This window comes from Pelobates fuscus, chromosome 13, assembly GCF_036172605.1.
Source record: "Pelobates fuscus isolate aPelFus1 chromosome 13, aPelFus1.pri, whole genome shotgun sequence".
Lineage (NCBI taxonomy): Eukaryota > Metazoa > Chordata > Amphibia > Anura > Pelobatidae > Pelobates > Pelobates fuscus.
In genome coordinates this window covers 5,052,264-5,069,356 of record NC_086329.1, presented here as the reverse complement: position 1 = coordinate 5,069,356, position 17,093 = coordinate 5,052,264, and the positions used below count along the sequence as shown (strand labels likewise).

The 17,093-nt window shown below is 42.7% G+C and overlaps 1 protein-coding gene across 2 annotated transcripts in view; it reads left to right on the top strand.

The window, feature by feature from the left end:
- FRMD6 (FERM domain containing 6) overlaps positions 1-15,875 on the top strand; it is a 116,898-nt gene extending 101,023 nt beyond the window's left edge. For both annotated transcript variants that reach the window (XM_063440085.1, XM_063440084.1), the window contains exons 6-14: positions 1,239-1,425; positions 4,276-4,431; positions 8,830-8,895; positions 10,050-10,118; positions 11,613-11,787; positions 12,107-12,442; positions 12,971-13,090; positions 14,385-14,476; positions 15,504-15,875. In XM_063440085.1, the coding sequence (XP_063296155.1) occupies positions 1,239-1,425; positions 4,276-4,431; positions 8,830-8,895; positions 10,050-10,118; positions 11,613-11,787; positions 12,107-12,442; positions 12,971-13,090; positions 14,385-14,476; positions 15,504-15,788 (1,486 nt within the window). In that variant the 3' untranslated portion in view covers positions 15,789-15,875. The remainder of the gene's footprint in view (positions 1-1,238; positions 1,426-4,275; positions 4,432-8,829; positions 8,896-10,049; positions 10,119-11,612; positions 11,788-12,106; positions 12,443-12,970; positions 13,091-14,384; positions 14,477-15,503) is intronic.
- The last annotated feature ends 1,218 nt before the right edge of the window (positions 15,876-17,093 follow it).

The window sequence follows — 17,093 nt, the reverse complement described above, 5'->3', positions numbered from 1 at the left end:
TAAATGCTGAGATTTAACCCTTCCTCTCTGACCTCATACCACAATCTCTGTGTTGCCCCCATTATGGCCTTATTACAGATGTTCTGCGGTGATGGCTCACACGTTGTACCATCCATGGCCTGCACGCGGCCCAGCCCTTCTTTCTTCTTTTTTTTTTTATAGAAGACACAAAGGGCTCCTATTTCTGCAAACATCTGGAAATGGTTAAATAAAGGAAACGCCATTAGCAGAGGCCGCCCAGCAACTTCATTCTGTGGGAGAATCCGTCTGCAGCTTTAACACAGCCCTGTTGTAGGCTAAGATAGGGATTTCGGCTACAAGGGACATAGCCCGGGGGCCAGCCGCATTCCAAATGCACACTGCGCACCTTTACCGGATATTGGTTTGTTTTCCACATTTATACCATGATGTTAGAATAGGGTGAAAAGTGTGAATAAATTACCTATTATTTAACCCCTTAAGGACCAAACTTCTGGAATAAAAGGGAATCATGACATGTCACACATGTCGTGTCCTTAAGGGGTTAAAATAATTATTACAATGTATAAAAGTGATCACAATGTGACAATTTTGAAATTTGTTTATTGGGCTACATTTTCCCGCCATCTTGCGTCTAGCGTTATGTGTCCCCACGGGAAGACTTCTACAAGGATCGGCCACCGAAAATTCAGACCAGCGTTCAAAAAGTGGAGCAGTCGTCGTGGAAACCAATGGAATGTTTTTGATTACGCTGGTTCCCATGGTGATATCTCACGTTTTGCAGCTGTGACTCGTTTTACGATCCCCTTTTATAAATCCCAGTCACCATGAAACCAAAAGTCACAACGAAAACAAAAATACCCCAATTGTGGCCGTTTTCACTGTCGCATTCAAAGTTTTTTTAAAACAAACCATGCGGGCGTGCAATGCAGTAATGTTATGACCGAATGAGTCCTATTTGGGTTCGATGTATAACATTTCTGTGATTAGAAAGGCTGGGCCCCATTTTTAGGGCTCTCTGCACCTGACTGCAACACATTTATAAATCGCTCCATTCATTTATTTCTCCATCACTCCCTGTATGGTAACACGACGTAACACCCATACAGGTATATTGATATATATTAATGCCCCATTGGGGTATCTCCCCCTCTCTCACTTCATTAAGGAGATGTATTGACCATGAATATTAATGCTGATTTTTTTCGATACAATGTGAATGTTTATCCAACATCTCGTGTTTTTGTCTCCCATTGCAGCGATAGAACCGCCCGATACTTTTACTATTGCCACCTACGGAAACAAGTCGTGCTGTCTGCGTGCACGCAGCGGGAGGAGGCTTACTTCCTCCTGGCGGCCTTCGCTCTACAAGCTGATCTGGGGAACTACAAAAGGAATAAACACTACGGCAAATATTTTGAGCCTGAGGCGTACTTTCCTCCGTGGGTAAGGTCTTTAAATCTTTGATGTTATTTGTTCCAGTCTGTGTTAACGTTTTGTGGGTTATTTCTCAGACTGGCGAGAGATACAGAGAGAACAAAGGCTTTTTACTACGATTTCTCCGTTACGTTACTTGTTTATCTTTTACCGTTTGCTGCATCACATTAATAACTTTGTTTATGTTTCACTCGAGCATATTTAATATTGCCAAAACAAACAGGAGTCTACATAGCTTCCAGTATATGAACAGTATGACCCCAATACGTCATCCCAGTGAGGGGCAATGGGAGGCCCGCAAAACTCCAATCCAATCCAGCTCTACAAAACTAAATAAGATAAACCCTGTCTGCATAAATACTCACTCCCACACATTAAAAAACTAAGCTAGCCTTAGGGTGACGGCTGATTATTTTGTATATTGTAACATCGTTACCAGGACTATCTCTGTTGTGAGGGAGCGGTTAGTGGATCGAAGTTAGAATGTATTTACCTACAAAAGATACATTTATCTCATGGCTAGTTTCCAAGTGTATCCCAGGGTCTGGATGGTCTGATTACCCAAATTAATGGAACTCACTTAATCGATCTCGCCATGATCAAAGGATGAGTTGGCATTGCCACCAATCAAAGCGAACAGGGTTATTCACTAAATGGAGAATTGTCTAGAATTCAAAGTCAATTTTAAATTTAAGGGCAAAGTAGCCAAACTGGAAAGTCTGCTATACTTCCTGACTGGTTACTCTTTGCCTGAAAGGAACACTATAGTCACCTCAATTACTTTAGCTAAATAAAGCAGTTTTAGTGTATAGATCATTCCCCTGCAATCTCACGGCTCAATTCACTGTCATTTAGGAGTTAAATCCCTTTGTTTCTGTTTATGCAGCCCTAGCCACACCTCCCCGGCTATGATTGACAGAGCCTGCATGAAAAGAAAACTGGTTTCACTTTCAAACAGATGTAATTTACCTTAAATAATTGTATCTCAATCTCTTAATTGAACTTTAATCACATACAGGAGGCTCTTGCAGGGTCTAGCAAGCTATTATCATAGCAGGGGATAAGAAAATCTTAATTAAACAGAACTTGCAATAAAGAAAGCCTAAATAGGGCTCTCTTTACAGGAAGTGTTTATGGAAGGCTGTGCAAGTCACATGCAGGGAGGTGTGACTAGGGTTCATAAACAAAGGGATTTAACTCCTAAATGGCAGAGGATTGAGCAGTGAGGCTGCAGGGGCATGTTCTATACACCAAAACTGCTTCATTCAGCTAAAGTTGTTCAGGTGACTATAATGTCCCTTGAAATTCACGATGAATTCCCAATATTTCTCACCTGTTGGATACAGTAGCTGGAGCCCTTTTCACTGAACAATCTCATTTTAGACCTGTTCTAATTCTAATGTATTTATAAATCCCCACTATATGTGTAATGGTAATAAACTAGGGACTGTCCCTCGTAAATCGGGACACTCGGGATGAATGCACTGGAGTTTATTAAGTAAGGATGTACGGCAAGATTATAGAGAAAGTTCCACTTATGTTAATGATCATTAATGTTAATTGCCATGTACTATTATTATTATTTATAAAGCTCCAACAAATTCCGCAGCGCTGTACAATGGATTATTGCATGTTAATCTCTGTATCTAAAGCTTCTATTGGTGGATTCGTAAAGCGATGTAAAGCGTGTTATTCTGTTTGATGTGATGAGATTTAACGTATCGAGAATCTCCAGTATCGCACCGCCATCTATTCATTTTATTTGTTTTTAATGGAAAATTGATTTAAAAGCGGTTTCTCTGGCTCTCAGAGCTGGGATACTTTACACGGCAGGTAATTCGGCCACGATGTATAATTCTGCCATTGATCTAATAGTAATTTGTTCTCTGGATAAAATATGGTTTCAATTTACTCTAATTCAGGAGATTTTCATCTTTATAGCTACAGGGAGTCATCGTCTGACGGCGGCTGCAATTTCTAATATAAATCTGTTGGTCACACTGGAACAAGGGACCTTATCCCTTATCAATGATTGTCCATTGTTTTACCCTTTGTACTGGGATGGATTCGGGTGGGTGGGGGTAGAGATATATCCTAAACCCCCAATACTTTGTTACATTATAAAATGCCTATTAGCCTTATACCCTGATAGCTGTACTTCCCTTCCTATACGTGTGAGAAAATGACAAAATGAGCCTGTCTCTTTAACAATGGACAGTTTCTGCCTGTGACTTAAACAAACGTAACGGCATGTACTTGGCAGCGTGACAAAAACCTTATAATCCACAGTCATAAAACTCTGCATTTTATACTTATTATTTTTGTCTTTGTTTAGATTGCTTTTTTTTCTGTGACGACCCTATCAGAGACATTTAAAGCAACACTCAAAGCACCATAACCACTACAACACACTGTAGGAGGTATGGTGCCAGAAGTACCCTGACACCCCCGCGCCCCTCCTAATATAGGTAGCAAACCGTTTGACTCGCTATCTGGGGTCCGCTGGGTGCATGTCATGGCCTCTATGTGGCCTGGGAGCTGTCTGCTCAGTGCTGAGCCCTGCAGTGCAGGGTTTATCTCATTGGCTGAGAGCAATCAAACAGTTTGATTACTTACACTGAGAGAATGCCAGGGCAGTTCTGGCACCATAACCACTACAGTGTGATGTAGTGGTTATGGTGCTTGTAGTGTAACTTTAAATGTGCTTCTACGAGCTGTCACCATAATCCCTCGCCAGGCTGCTGTAATCCAACTCACATAGACAGCCCTGTCCCTGGATAATATTGGGCTGTGCGTATCAATATCAATGTATAGATTACGTAATAAAGACGCTCTGAAATGTGTTGTTTGTTGCTGCAGGTCATAAAGAAGCGAGGAAAGGACTATATCTTAAAGCACATTCCTAACATCCACCGGGATCAATTTGCTCTGACCGTATCAGAAGCGCATCTTATGTATATAAAAGAGGCAGCGAGACTTGAGGACGTCGCCGTTCATTATTACCGACTGTACAAGGTGAGCCGCATTATTACCGACTGTACAAGGTGAGCCGCGTTATTACCGACTGTACAAGGTGAGCCGCATTATTACCGACTGTACAAGGTGAGCCGCGTTATTACCGACTGTACAAGGTGAGCCGCGTTATTACCGACTGTACCAGGTGAGCCGCGTTATTACCAACTGTACCAGGTGAGCCGCGTTATTACCAACTGTACAAGGTGAGCCGCGTTATTACCGACTGTACAAGGTGAGCCGCGTTATTACCGACTGTACAAGGTGAGCCGCGTTATTACCGACTGTACAAGGTGAGCCGCGTTATTACCGACTGTACAAGGTGAGCCGCGTTATTACGACTGTACAAGGTGAGCCGCGTTATTACCAACTGTACCAGGTGGGCCGCGTTATTACCGACTGTACAAGGTGAGCCGCGTTATTACCGACTGTACAAGGTGAGGCGCGTTATTACCAACTGTACAAGGTGAGCCGCGTTATAACCGACTGTACAAGGTGATCCGCGTTATTACCGACTGTACAAGGTGAGGCGCGTTATTACCAACTGTACAAGGTGAGCCGCGTTATTACCGACTGTACAAAGTGAGGCGCGTTATTACCGACTGTACAAGGTGAGGCGCGTTATTACCGACTGTACAAGGTGAGGCGCGTTATTACCGACTGTACAAGGTGAGGCGCGTTATTACCGACTGTACAAGGTGAGGCGCGTTATTACCGACTGTACAAAGTGAGGCGCGTTATTACCGACTGTACAAGGCGAGCCGCGTTATTACCGACTGTACAAGGTGAGGCGCGTTATTACTGACTGTACAAGGTGAGCCACGTTATTACCGACTGTACAAGGTGAGGCGCGTTATCACCGACTGTACAAGGTGAGGCGCGTTATTACCGACTGTACAAAGTGAGGCGCGTTATTACCGACTGTACAAGGTGAGGCGCGTTATTACCGACTGTACAAGGTGAGGCGCGTTATTACCGACTGTACAAGGTGAGGCGCGTTATTACCGACTGTACAAGGTGAGGCGCGTTATTACCGACTGTACAAAGTGAGGCGCGTTATTACCGACTGTACAAAGTGAGGCGCGTTATTACCGACTGTACAAGGTGAGCCGCGTTATTACCGACTGTACAAAGTGAGGCGCGTTATTACCGACTGTACAAGGTGAGCCGCGTTATTACCGACTGTACAAGGTGAGCCGCGTTATTACTGACTGTACAAGGTGAGCCGCGTTATTACTGACTGTACAAGGTGAGGCGCGTTATTACCGACTGTACAAGGTGAGGCGCGTTATTACCGACTGTACAAGGTGAGGCGCGTTATTACCGACTGTACAAGGTGAGCCGCGTTATTACCGACTGTACAAGGTGAGCCGCGTTATTACCGACTGTACAAGGTGAGCCGCGTTATTACCGACTGTACAAGGTGAGCCGCGTTATTACCGACTGTACAAGGTGAGCCGCGTTATTACCGACCGTACAAGGTGAGCCGCGTTATTACCGACCGTACAAGGTGAGCCGCGTTATTACCGACCGTACAAGGTGAGCCGCGTTATTACCGACTGTACCAGGTGAGCCGCGTTATTACCGACTGTACAAGGTGAGCCGCGTTATTACCGACTGTACAAGGTGAGCCGCGTTATTACCGACTGTACAAGGTGAGCCGCGTTATTACCGACTGTACAAGGTGAGCCGCGTTATTACCGACCGTACAAGGTGAGCCGCGTTATTACCGACCGTACAAGGTGAGCCGCGTTATTACCGACCGTACAAGGTGAGCCGCGTTATTACCGACTGTACCAGGTGAGCCGCGTTATTACCGACTTTACAATGTGAGCCGCGTTATTACCGACTGTACAAGGTGAGGCGCGTTATTACCAACTGTACAAGGTGAGCCGCGTTATTACCGACTGTACAAAGTGAGGCGCGTTATTACCGACTGTACAAGGTGAGCCGCGTTATTACCGACTGTACAAGGTGAGGCGCGTTATTACCGACTGTACAAGGTGAGGCGCGTTATTACCGACTGTACAAGGTGAGGCGCGTTATTACCGACTGTACAAAGTGAGGCGCGTTATTACCGACTGTACAAGGCGAGCCGCGTTATTACCGACTGTACAAGGTGAGGCGCGTTATTACTGACTGTACAAGGTGAGCCACGTTATTACCGACTGTACAAGGTGAGGCGCGTTATCACCGACTGTACAAGGTGAGGCGCGTTATTACCGACTGTACAAAGTGAGGCGCGTTATTACCGACTGTACAAGGTGAGGCGCGTTATTACCGACTGTACAAGGTGAGGCGCGTTATTACCGACTGTACAAGGTGAGGCGCGTTATTACCGACTGTACAAGGTGAGGCGCGTTATTACCGACTGTACAAAGTGAGGCGCGTTATTACCGACTGTACAAAGTGAGGCGCGTTATTACCGACTGTACAAGGTGAGCCGCGTTATTACCGACTGTACAAAGTGAGGCGCGTTATTACCGACTGTACAAGGTGAGCCGCGTTATTACCGACTGTACAAGGTGAGCCGCGTTATTACTGACTGTACAAGGTGAGCCGCGTTATTACTGACTGTACAAGGTGAGGCGCGTTATTACCGACTGTACAAGGTGAGGCGCGTTATTACCGACTGTACAAGGTGAGGCGCGTTATTACCGACTGTACAAGGTGAGCCGCGTTATTACCGACTGTACAAGGTGAGCCGCGTTATTACCGACTGTACAAGGTGAGCCGCGTTATTACGACTGTACAAGGTGAGCCGCGTTATTACCGACTGTACAAGGTGAGCCGCGTTATTACCGACTGTACAAGGTGAGCCGCGTTATTACCGACTGTACAAGGTGAGGCGCGTTATTACCGACCGTACAAGGTGAGCCGCGTTATTACCGACCGTACAAGGTGAGCCGCGTTATTACCGACTGTACCAGGTGAGCCGCGTTATTACCGACTTTACAATGTGAGCCGCGTTATTACCGACTGTACAAGGTGAGGTGCGTTATTACCGACTGTACAAGGTGAGCCGCGTTATTACCGACTGTACAAGGTGAGGTGCGTTATTACCGACTGTACAAGGTGAGGCGCGTTATTACCGACTGTACAAGGTGAGCCGCGTTATTACCGACTGTACAAGGTGAGGTGCGTTATTACCGACTGTACAAGGTGAGCCGCGTTATTACCGACTGTACAAGGTGAGCCGCGTTATTACCGACTGTACAAGGTGAGGTGCGTTATTACCGACTGTACAAGGTGAGCCGCGTTATTACCGACTGTACAAGGTGAGACGCGTTATTACCGACTGTACAAGGTGAGCCGCGTTATTACCGACTGTACAAGGTGAGACGCGTTATTACCGACTGTACAAGGTGAGCCGCGTTATTACCGACCGTACAAGGTGAGCCGCGTTATTACCGACCGTACAAGGTGAGCCGCGTTATTACCGACTGTACCAGGTGAGCCGCGTTATTACCGACTGTACAAGGTGAGCCGCGTTATTACTGACTGTACAAGGTGAGCCGCGTTATTACCGACTGTACAAGGTGAGCCGCGTTATTACCGACTGTACAAGGTGAGCCGCGTTATTACCGACTGTACAAGGTGAGCCGCGTTATTACCGACTGTACAAGGTGAGGCGCGTTATTACCGACTGTACAAGGTGAGCCGCGTTATTACCGACCGTACAAGGTGAGCCGCGTTATTACCAACCGTACAAGGTGAGCCGCGTTATTACCGACTGTACAAGGTGAGCCGCGTTATTACCGACTTTACAATGTGAGCCGCGTTATTACCGACTGTACAAGGTGAGGTGCGTTATTACCGACCGTACAAGGTGAGCCGCGTTATTACCGACCGTACAAGGTGAGCCGCGTTATTACCGACTGTACAAGGTGAGCCGCGTTATTACCGACTTTACAATGTGAGCCGCGTTATTACCGACTGTACAAGGTGAGGCGCGTTATTACCGACTGTACAATGTGAGCCGCGTTATTACCGACCGTACAAGGTGAGCCGCGTTATTACCGACTGTACAAGGTGAGCCGCGTTATTACCGACTGTACAAGGTTATCTGCGTTATTACCGACTTTACAATGTGAGCCGCGTTATTACCGACTGTACAAGGTGAGGTGCGTTATTACCGACTGTAGCCCAAATATTTTATTTGAAAGTGTTTTCTGAATGTCCCACTGCCTCCAACCCAAGTTACTTCCTAATTAATCTGTCTAATGTATTATAACATTTTGGCTGTAATATGCAGACCGCATTTAAGTAGAGATATTTGATGTCCCTTGGAATATGATATATTATCCCTTATTAGATGATAAATCAGTACTTTTATAAAGATCTGAAAGTCATACATGCTGGTTGTAGAGTATTAATTCCTGTTTTGTTTTTTCCCCTCAGGATAAAAGAGAGATAGAAGCTTCCTTGATTCTTGGGTTAACGCTACGAGGAATTCAGATTTTTCAGGTTCTTACATTTAATCTTTTTCAGAGGGAAAATTGCTGAATTTGTGATGAATTAAAGAATTCTTCTGTATATAATATAATCCATGTACAATGTGGATCCCAGCCGCCATTCTCCTCTTGCAAGATAGTTTCAGTTTGGAATCACTTTGGGTCACTAAAACAAAAAGACCATCCAAATTATAAACCAGTCTTCGAAGGGCACACTCTGGGCAGAATTTCACCAATTTTTTTTTTTATGAGTTAACAGATTTAAAAAACATGAAGTACATTTAAAGGTTATCTTCTGCGAGTCCCCAAGCTTGTGACGCTGCCTCTCGCTACACCAGGAAGCGGCTGGTGTTAATTTAATGTTGTATTACCCAACATTTTAATGACAGGCAAATGTGCGAGTAGGACCGTATAAAATACATAGATACTGTCTGGTACTATGGTCAGAGAGTGCTGCCCATAGTACGGCATGATATACACTGAACGATAGACGAGGAAAGGGTGCAGGACTACAATGAAGGAAGATCAGATAACACAAGGAGATTCCTTGGAGACATGGGATGGTCGCAGTGGGAGACAGATGAAGGAATTGGTCATTATTTTAGAATTAGTATGGGCGGTTATTATTGAAGATTCTGTGAATAAAGGAGTTTTTAGGAAATATTTAGAGCTGAGGAGAAGAGTCTGGCAGAGTGATGTAGGGATTCCTCAGGATAAATACAACACGGGAGACGCCCTGGAGACGGGAGTCAATGGAAATTCTGAGCGAAGACGATGGACTGCAGAACAAGGAGGGCGGGTGGGGAGAGTATTTGGAGAGAGGAGCAAAGATAAGAAAGATTCTGTGTGCGATTTTTGGGTCGGGAGTTTGATTCAATGGCAACAAAAACAAAAATTGAAAGCTACAACAGTCAGAGCCAGGATGGGGAGAACAATGAGCGAGATAAAGGAGGTGAGCTGGGGGGTCCTTGATGATTTGGAGGGGGAGCAGTGTTTGAGGGACTGGCCATTACTAGAGTCTATTAGCATTTTCACTGTTTCTGGTACTTTGGTTGGATGTATCCTGGAGACCCAAAAAATCTGAATGGATGAAGTTCCTCAGAGAGCTCTGATTCACATTCTGTGGCGCATGTTATTTATGTTGGTTTTTGTTTTGTTTTTTCACAGCGTACAGGAGAAGAAAAACAGCTGCTTTTTGACTTTCCTTGGACAAATGTAGGGAAGTTGATATTTGTGGTAAGTGGCTCAAAGTTACAAAATAAATATGTAAATCACAGGTTAATGGTTGGAATTTACAAATGACAAAAAGGGTTATGATGTGATCTGGAAACCCAAATATTCTTTTTATACGTTTTATGTTGTTATAACTTTATAAATCAGTGGTAGGCCCCAGCAGGCCGGGGGTTATGGGAGTTTTAATTCTGTGATAGATCCATGTTGCTGTTAATTAAACAGATCTATATCATCGCCGGCTCCATGAGTCTGAGGTCGATATCTACATATATCTCGTCTTCTTGACCTCACTGTCTCGAGGGGATGGATTGGCTTCTGGATATTGGAATTACAGAGGATGGAACTCTTAATGTATTTTGTACAGGCCAGGAGCGCTGGCTAAGCATCATGGGAAATAGTTTATGAGCAGGGCTCTTAATTTAAACTTGTACATTACTAGCCAGGCCTAATAGTTACTTGCCATGCAAGCTTTGAGGGCTTCAGGATCCATGGCATACTCAACGGGGGTGAACCAGAGCTGAACTATTACTCGCAAATGGCTAGTGGGCAGATGGACATTTTTAGTCCTGGTTTACGCAGCCCTTCTAGCCCCTCTGCTGGCCATTCTGCTCTAAAAAGTGAAAACAAGATAAAACTGGGGACTCGCTCAAGGATATGATTTTGAAGTCTTGTCTATGACATTTTGGCAACCTAACTTCTCTACATCACAACCTTATTTCCTCTGCTTTGTATTTTGTTATGTAAACCCAGATTACCCACGCTGGTCATTAGATGTGTTGGAGGTATTCGAATCTGAAACATAATATATCTATCATGGCGTCCGTCAGCCAATACAGACTCATGTCTTCTAAATATGTATCTGTAACATTTATTCACTAAACAGTTCATTTTGACACTTTGTCTTAGTCTGGCCTAAAATTTGCAAATACGACTTTCGTTTTGAAATAGAATGAGAATTTTTGGCTTAGATTTTTAAAAATATATATATATATTTTTTTATTATTATTATTATTATTATTATTATTATTATTACTGACCCACCGGGGTTCATTGACTGAATTGAGAACGGTAGAGAATTGACCTAAAAAAATCCAAAATAGTTGGTTGAAAATTGGAAATTTCTGTTTCTGCTATATTGTATCTTGTCTGTGTCGTTATACTTGGACTGTCCCTCGTATCAGGCTGTTCATTCACATGGCTAGCTCAGGGTGATTGATGTATAATGTAACAATAGCTGGACAATGTAAGAGTCTGTCAGTATATACGTTCTGTTAATATCTTAACTTGGCATCCCAGATCTAGGTGATCTCCAATTCCCATCATACTTAGACAGTCCGGTAACATCACTGATATTATCTGTTTTAATGACTGCAGGAGATAAAATAATTATATTTTCGTTTCATGTTTCATTGTTAACACATTCCCATTACAGAGTTTAATAGCTGGAGTAATAGTAATATGTACATTGCATTATTTCTATTTCTATTTCTATCTCAGGGTAAAAAGTTTGAGATCTTACCAGACGGCTTACCATCAGCCAGGAAGTTAATTTACTATACCGGCTGCTCGTCGCGATCTCGCCATCTCCTTCAGCTCCTCAGCAATAGCCACCGTCTCTTCATGAACCTGCAGCCGGTACTGCGACAAGTCAGGACCCTGGAGGAAAACGAAGGTACATCATGGCTTATTATAAATGTTCTAACCCAAGTCAGTTTGTGATAGGCATACATCACAATACAACCTATATTGTATTGAACCCGTGTCAGCAACCTTCTCCTGTATTAGTTCCAAGGTGCGTGGTCACACCAGGTTGTATATTGCATGGTGATTATCCTTCTTATTAGAAGCATTTATATAGTGATAACAAATTGTGCAGCGCTGAAGAATTATACAAAGAGAGCATTTAGAGGCCCTGATCAGGTGTGCTTACAATCTATGAGGGTTTGAGGTTCTGTTTAACGTGTGATGTAATGTTGTCTTTCTGTTTTCAGAGAAGAAGCAGTATCGTGAGTCGTATATCAGTGACACGTTGGACCAGGATATGGACCAGCTGGAGAAAAGGTCCCGGGCAAGTGGCAGCAGTGCAGGCAGCGTCAAACACAAACGTCTCTCGAGGCATTCCACAGCAAGTCACAGCAGTTCACACACTTCTGGGATAGAGGCCGATACCAAGCACCGGGACATCGGACCAGAAGACAGCTTCTCTGGGTCGTCACTTCACTGGAAGCTGCATACCTGTAGTTCAATGACCAGCCATAGCAGCTCCCACACCTCCGGGGCAGAGAGCGCCGGCAAGGATAGGCTGGACGATGATTCACAGGATGATGGTAATTTAACCGATTGCATGATCCTCCATCTCGATATGTTTCACCTATCCTTTGTTTTATTAAAGGGATACTCTGACCCATTTGGAGCTTCCTGGGGTAAAGTGCCCTGTTTGGCACCTTCATTACATGGACTGCGGACACAATGAAACCATAAATAAATTTGGCAGATAACAAAGATTTTACCTGTGCCGGCCCTGTCCTTAAACTGGTCACTAATAGCGAACCTAAACACCCAATACAAATCAGGCTGGAGGTTTTCCTAAATTCTTGCAAATCTTTTTGCACTGGGACCAACTGTCCTATGTCTTATGTCCTATGTCTACCTAGACAAGTTCACAAACTGTAACTTGACAATTTAGCTATGATTTAAATTCTAGCCCAAACACAGCTGGGTCTAAATGGCTCGTGCGAAACATTTACCGACCCGGGGCACCGTTAAGAAAATAAATCGATGAAATGTAACATTCATTATCGTACTGCAAAGTTCATTTATAATATTTAACCCTTACTCCTCCTGATTCCTTACAGAGATAGAAATGCTGGTTGACGACCCAAAGGACCTTGATCTCCCTGTGGATGTCAGCCCTGAACTGTGTATCTACATCACGGAGGACATGCTTCTCTCCCAGCAGATAAATGGTCGTTCAGGTGAGTTGTGAAGGCAGATGTACCGGGCTCATGCCAGGCTTGGTCTAACAGGTATTTAAACATGGTGCTGTAGTTATGTGCCCTCAGACGTGAGCAGACTCTAATAATCACTGAATATTATAACAAACCTACGTGTTAATCTCCACAGCCACAATCGAGGCATAGAGATTTAAAGGGAACAAGGGAGAAGAAATATTGTGTAAATACTAAAAAACAAAACAAAAAACAACAGTTCCTATCTTAATGCACTGACATATTGCTCAACCAAAGAGTTTTCATAGATAAAATGTGGAAAATACACCCGGGCAGCATGTTATAGGATCATATCCTAAATATTCGTAGATCCATACAGTGTAAGAAAATCCAGAGTTTACATTTAACTGGAAAACTGAAAAATGGCACTGCTGGGTAAAATCGAGTTTGTGATACTAAATGATCTCTGATCCCGTGGTGATATAATGATAGCTGTGTGTATTTATTGGATCTCCAAGCTGTTTGTGCCCTCTTGAATTAATAACTCCTCCTTTGAGATGACATGTGGTGTCTTTCTGAAGGAAAAAAAACTCTAATTTCGTATTTGTCGGTCTTGGAAAACAAAATGATATAACCCCAATTCCCACAGATTGGGAAATAAATGTCTCTGGCAATTTTATAATTTAAGAATAACTTAAATAAAGGAAACTCAACGCCCCAGTGGGCTCTGAGCCCCAAATATAAAATGGCGATGGCAGCTTGTGATGGTGATGGCAGTGATGAAGACTGGGGCCAAGATGGTGGGCAGCAGTGAGCCAAAGATTGGGGAATTGGGGGACCGATACACCCTCACTTTCTCACTAAATGACCTTTTGGATTTCATGAAAATAGTCGAAAAATGGGCCCGTTTTTCACATCTGTGGGTATTAACCCTTGCACGTGGGCTAAAATGGGTTTAACAACATTTGCATTTTAGTATAGATGAATTCTGAGCTTTTGAGAGGGCATCGTGCTTTGTGCATTGACGTGCCCTTTGTCGTGTAATTTGGGTTTTGGTTGGGGCGATTATTCCTCGTCATGGATTTATCACACTCTTTTAATATATGTTCTGTTCTTGCAACAGGGAGTCACTAATGATTCATAGGAAAATTGTTATTTTTCTGGTTACATTAGAAGGCTTATAAAATAAAACGTAATGAAGAATAATATCTCAAGGCTTGTCACTAGTATTTCGAGTTTCCCAGAGTGTTAGAATACAGGAACGTTGGCTTCTATAACTGTAATTAGAATATCACAGATTATTGTAATTTTTGTTTTTTAGGGCTGGTTGTAAAAGAAATAAACTCCTCGACTTCTAGCTCTTCGGAAACGGTTGTGAAACTTCGCGGACAAAGCATCGATTCTCTTCCACAGGTAAGACTCACTCCAGTGAAAAGCTGGACATTATGATATGATTGCTAGATTAATGTTTTGTATACTCCATGGTAGAAAGAGGATCCAGGCACTCCAAGTATCTTCAATTGTCAAGCTTAACAAAGACCCTTTCAGGAGTCGCAACGTTGTGGTTTCTCACTTATCCAAAAAAATACAATTGAAGATACTTTGAGTGCCTGGATCCTCTTTCTACCACTGAAATCAACTCCCTGGGGCTGGTGCTGGCCCTTGGTCCAGTTTAGCACCCGGATCTTCATGTTAATGGAGAGCAGTTAGTTTTTTCTCTCTTATTGTATAATCCATAACCATTGGATTTACTCTCCAAATTCCAAGATCTGCTTCATGGTCAGGATTAATTTGCAGATTTTATTTAAAAAATCATCCATCAAAGAATGTGTTAAACCTAATGTGGTTTCCACTTCCCAGTATGCTCCTTATAATTATAACAAAACTAGAATATTTACTGAACATCTGACAACACAACACAACACATCTGACAACACTGGATAATCAAACCTTAAAGATATACACCATTAGATTGTATCAACCCCATTCGTATCCACAATGGCAGTGTGTAGAGATACTACAGATATCTCAAAAAATTCAACATTAGCCACCACGACTCCATGCTCATTCTAATGTCAGCTGAGAATCATGGGGTTTGTAACTGTACAATAGATACGAGATAGATGACCTCTGGTGGACATTAACCTGGAGCCGACGATCCACCAACGACCACACACATTAATCCTCAGATTCATATTCCTCTTAGTTTCTATGATGGGAGATAGAAGAATTAACTCTGTGTCTATCAGAATTAATTGACAAGCAGTGTTTTCATCATGGTTTTTCTATAGAAGTGTTATGTAAACATTTCAAAGAGATTTACAGATAAAGTTAACTACATTTTTATGATACTTCCAGATCATGTTAAAATTTGTCTCCATGCCTTAATCTTATTTGACATTTCTCGTTGATCATATCCTTTTGCTAAATTATTTTACAGACTGCAAGCAGGAAACCAAAGACTTCCACGGACCGTCACAGTTTGAGTCTGGACGACATCCGTTTGTATCAAAAGGACTTCTTACAGATAGCTGGCCTTTGTCAAGACACTGCCCAGAGCTACACGTTTGGTTGTGGTCATGATGTAGGTGACAGAGGACGTTATTGTAATGGCTGCCTGGCCCAACAATGTGTCAACATTCAGGAACCTATTTCAGCCAAGAAAGCCAGCAAATACTTCTCTCTGGACCTTCCTCACGATGATGTTCCTGAATTTGTTGTATAAGACTCAGACTCTATAATGTGCAGGCCTGGTTGCCTGCAGTATCAAAAAAGAGGTCACCTCTTCTTACAAACATTTGTCAATGAATTTTTTTTTATAGTCAAAAATCTAAACTTTTCATAAGTCAAATTTTTACAGCTTTGTATTTTTTTTACACATTGTATCAGAAAAGGTGCGCCTTTTGTTTACAGGATTGAGAAGAAGGTTCTGACACAAGTTCCACGTTAAGAATATCGTGGTGGAGATATGGGGGATCGAGTGTACTATTATAAGAGGTGTTACCTCGCAAGCCAAAGATTAGTGAATATATCACTAACAAAATAAGGGATAAGAAGAGTACAAATGGAAAAAGCCAGGGACTTGTCACAAATTGAAACGACAATCTTTACCGTAGAGAAGACGTATCCTGGCGGGGGTGTCCACAGTTCACCATTCAACTCTCGTCTGGAAATAAGGAAAATGTATTATCCACAGACAGCAGAAAGAGCCGAGGCTGGACTCACTATATATACTCATTGCCTAGTCGTCTCATGAATAAAGCACATTCTGTATTCCATACTGAGATGACAATATTGGGAAATAATTAAATGTTGCCCTTTGCACTACGGTATGCATTGACAAAGGATAGCTCCAAAAATGGTCAAAGAGGGCTCCAGCAATGACGGTATAACGGTATAAAACCGGAATCAATTTGGGGCAAAGTGATCAGTTTCTTAATCACATTCTACAAAAAACAGGTTCCATAGAGAAGAAAGCTTTCTGTTGACTGTTTTACATTTTGCACTTTGCACCAATATGACCAGAATCGTGCTCACAAATCATGAATAGTTTGACATCGTGTTTCCCAAACCAGTCCTCAAGACCCACCATCAGTCCAGGTTCTCCATTGGAATAAAACGAGGAAATACATCAATCCTGGCTTGTTGGTGGGCCATGCAGGAGTCAGAGCGTAAAGACCCATTGATGTGTCAAACCAAATTGTAAATTTTACACCAAAACAGGATGGAAGAATATCTGATTTGGAGAACTGCGACCAATTCAGCTATTTTAGGCTATATTTTGTAATCCCATTGACCGTTCCCATTTTATATTAATATTAAAATATCACCATTAAAATAAATTCTTATTTTTTAATACCTGGACCCGGGCCTAGAGGTACTGTTTAATGGAAGTCTAATATTGCCCCATTCATCTTTATAACCAATGCGTATTATTTTGCTACTAGCTGGTAGTCACATGACACAGGTAATGCATACTGATAGGTGTAGAGTTTTCACAATATTGGCAATATATATAATATAAAATATA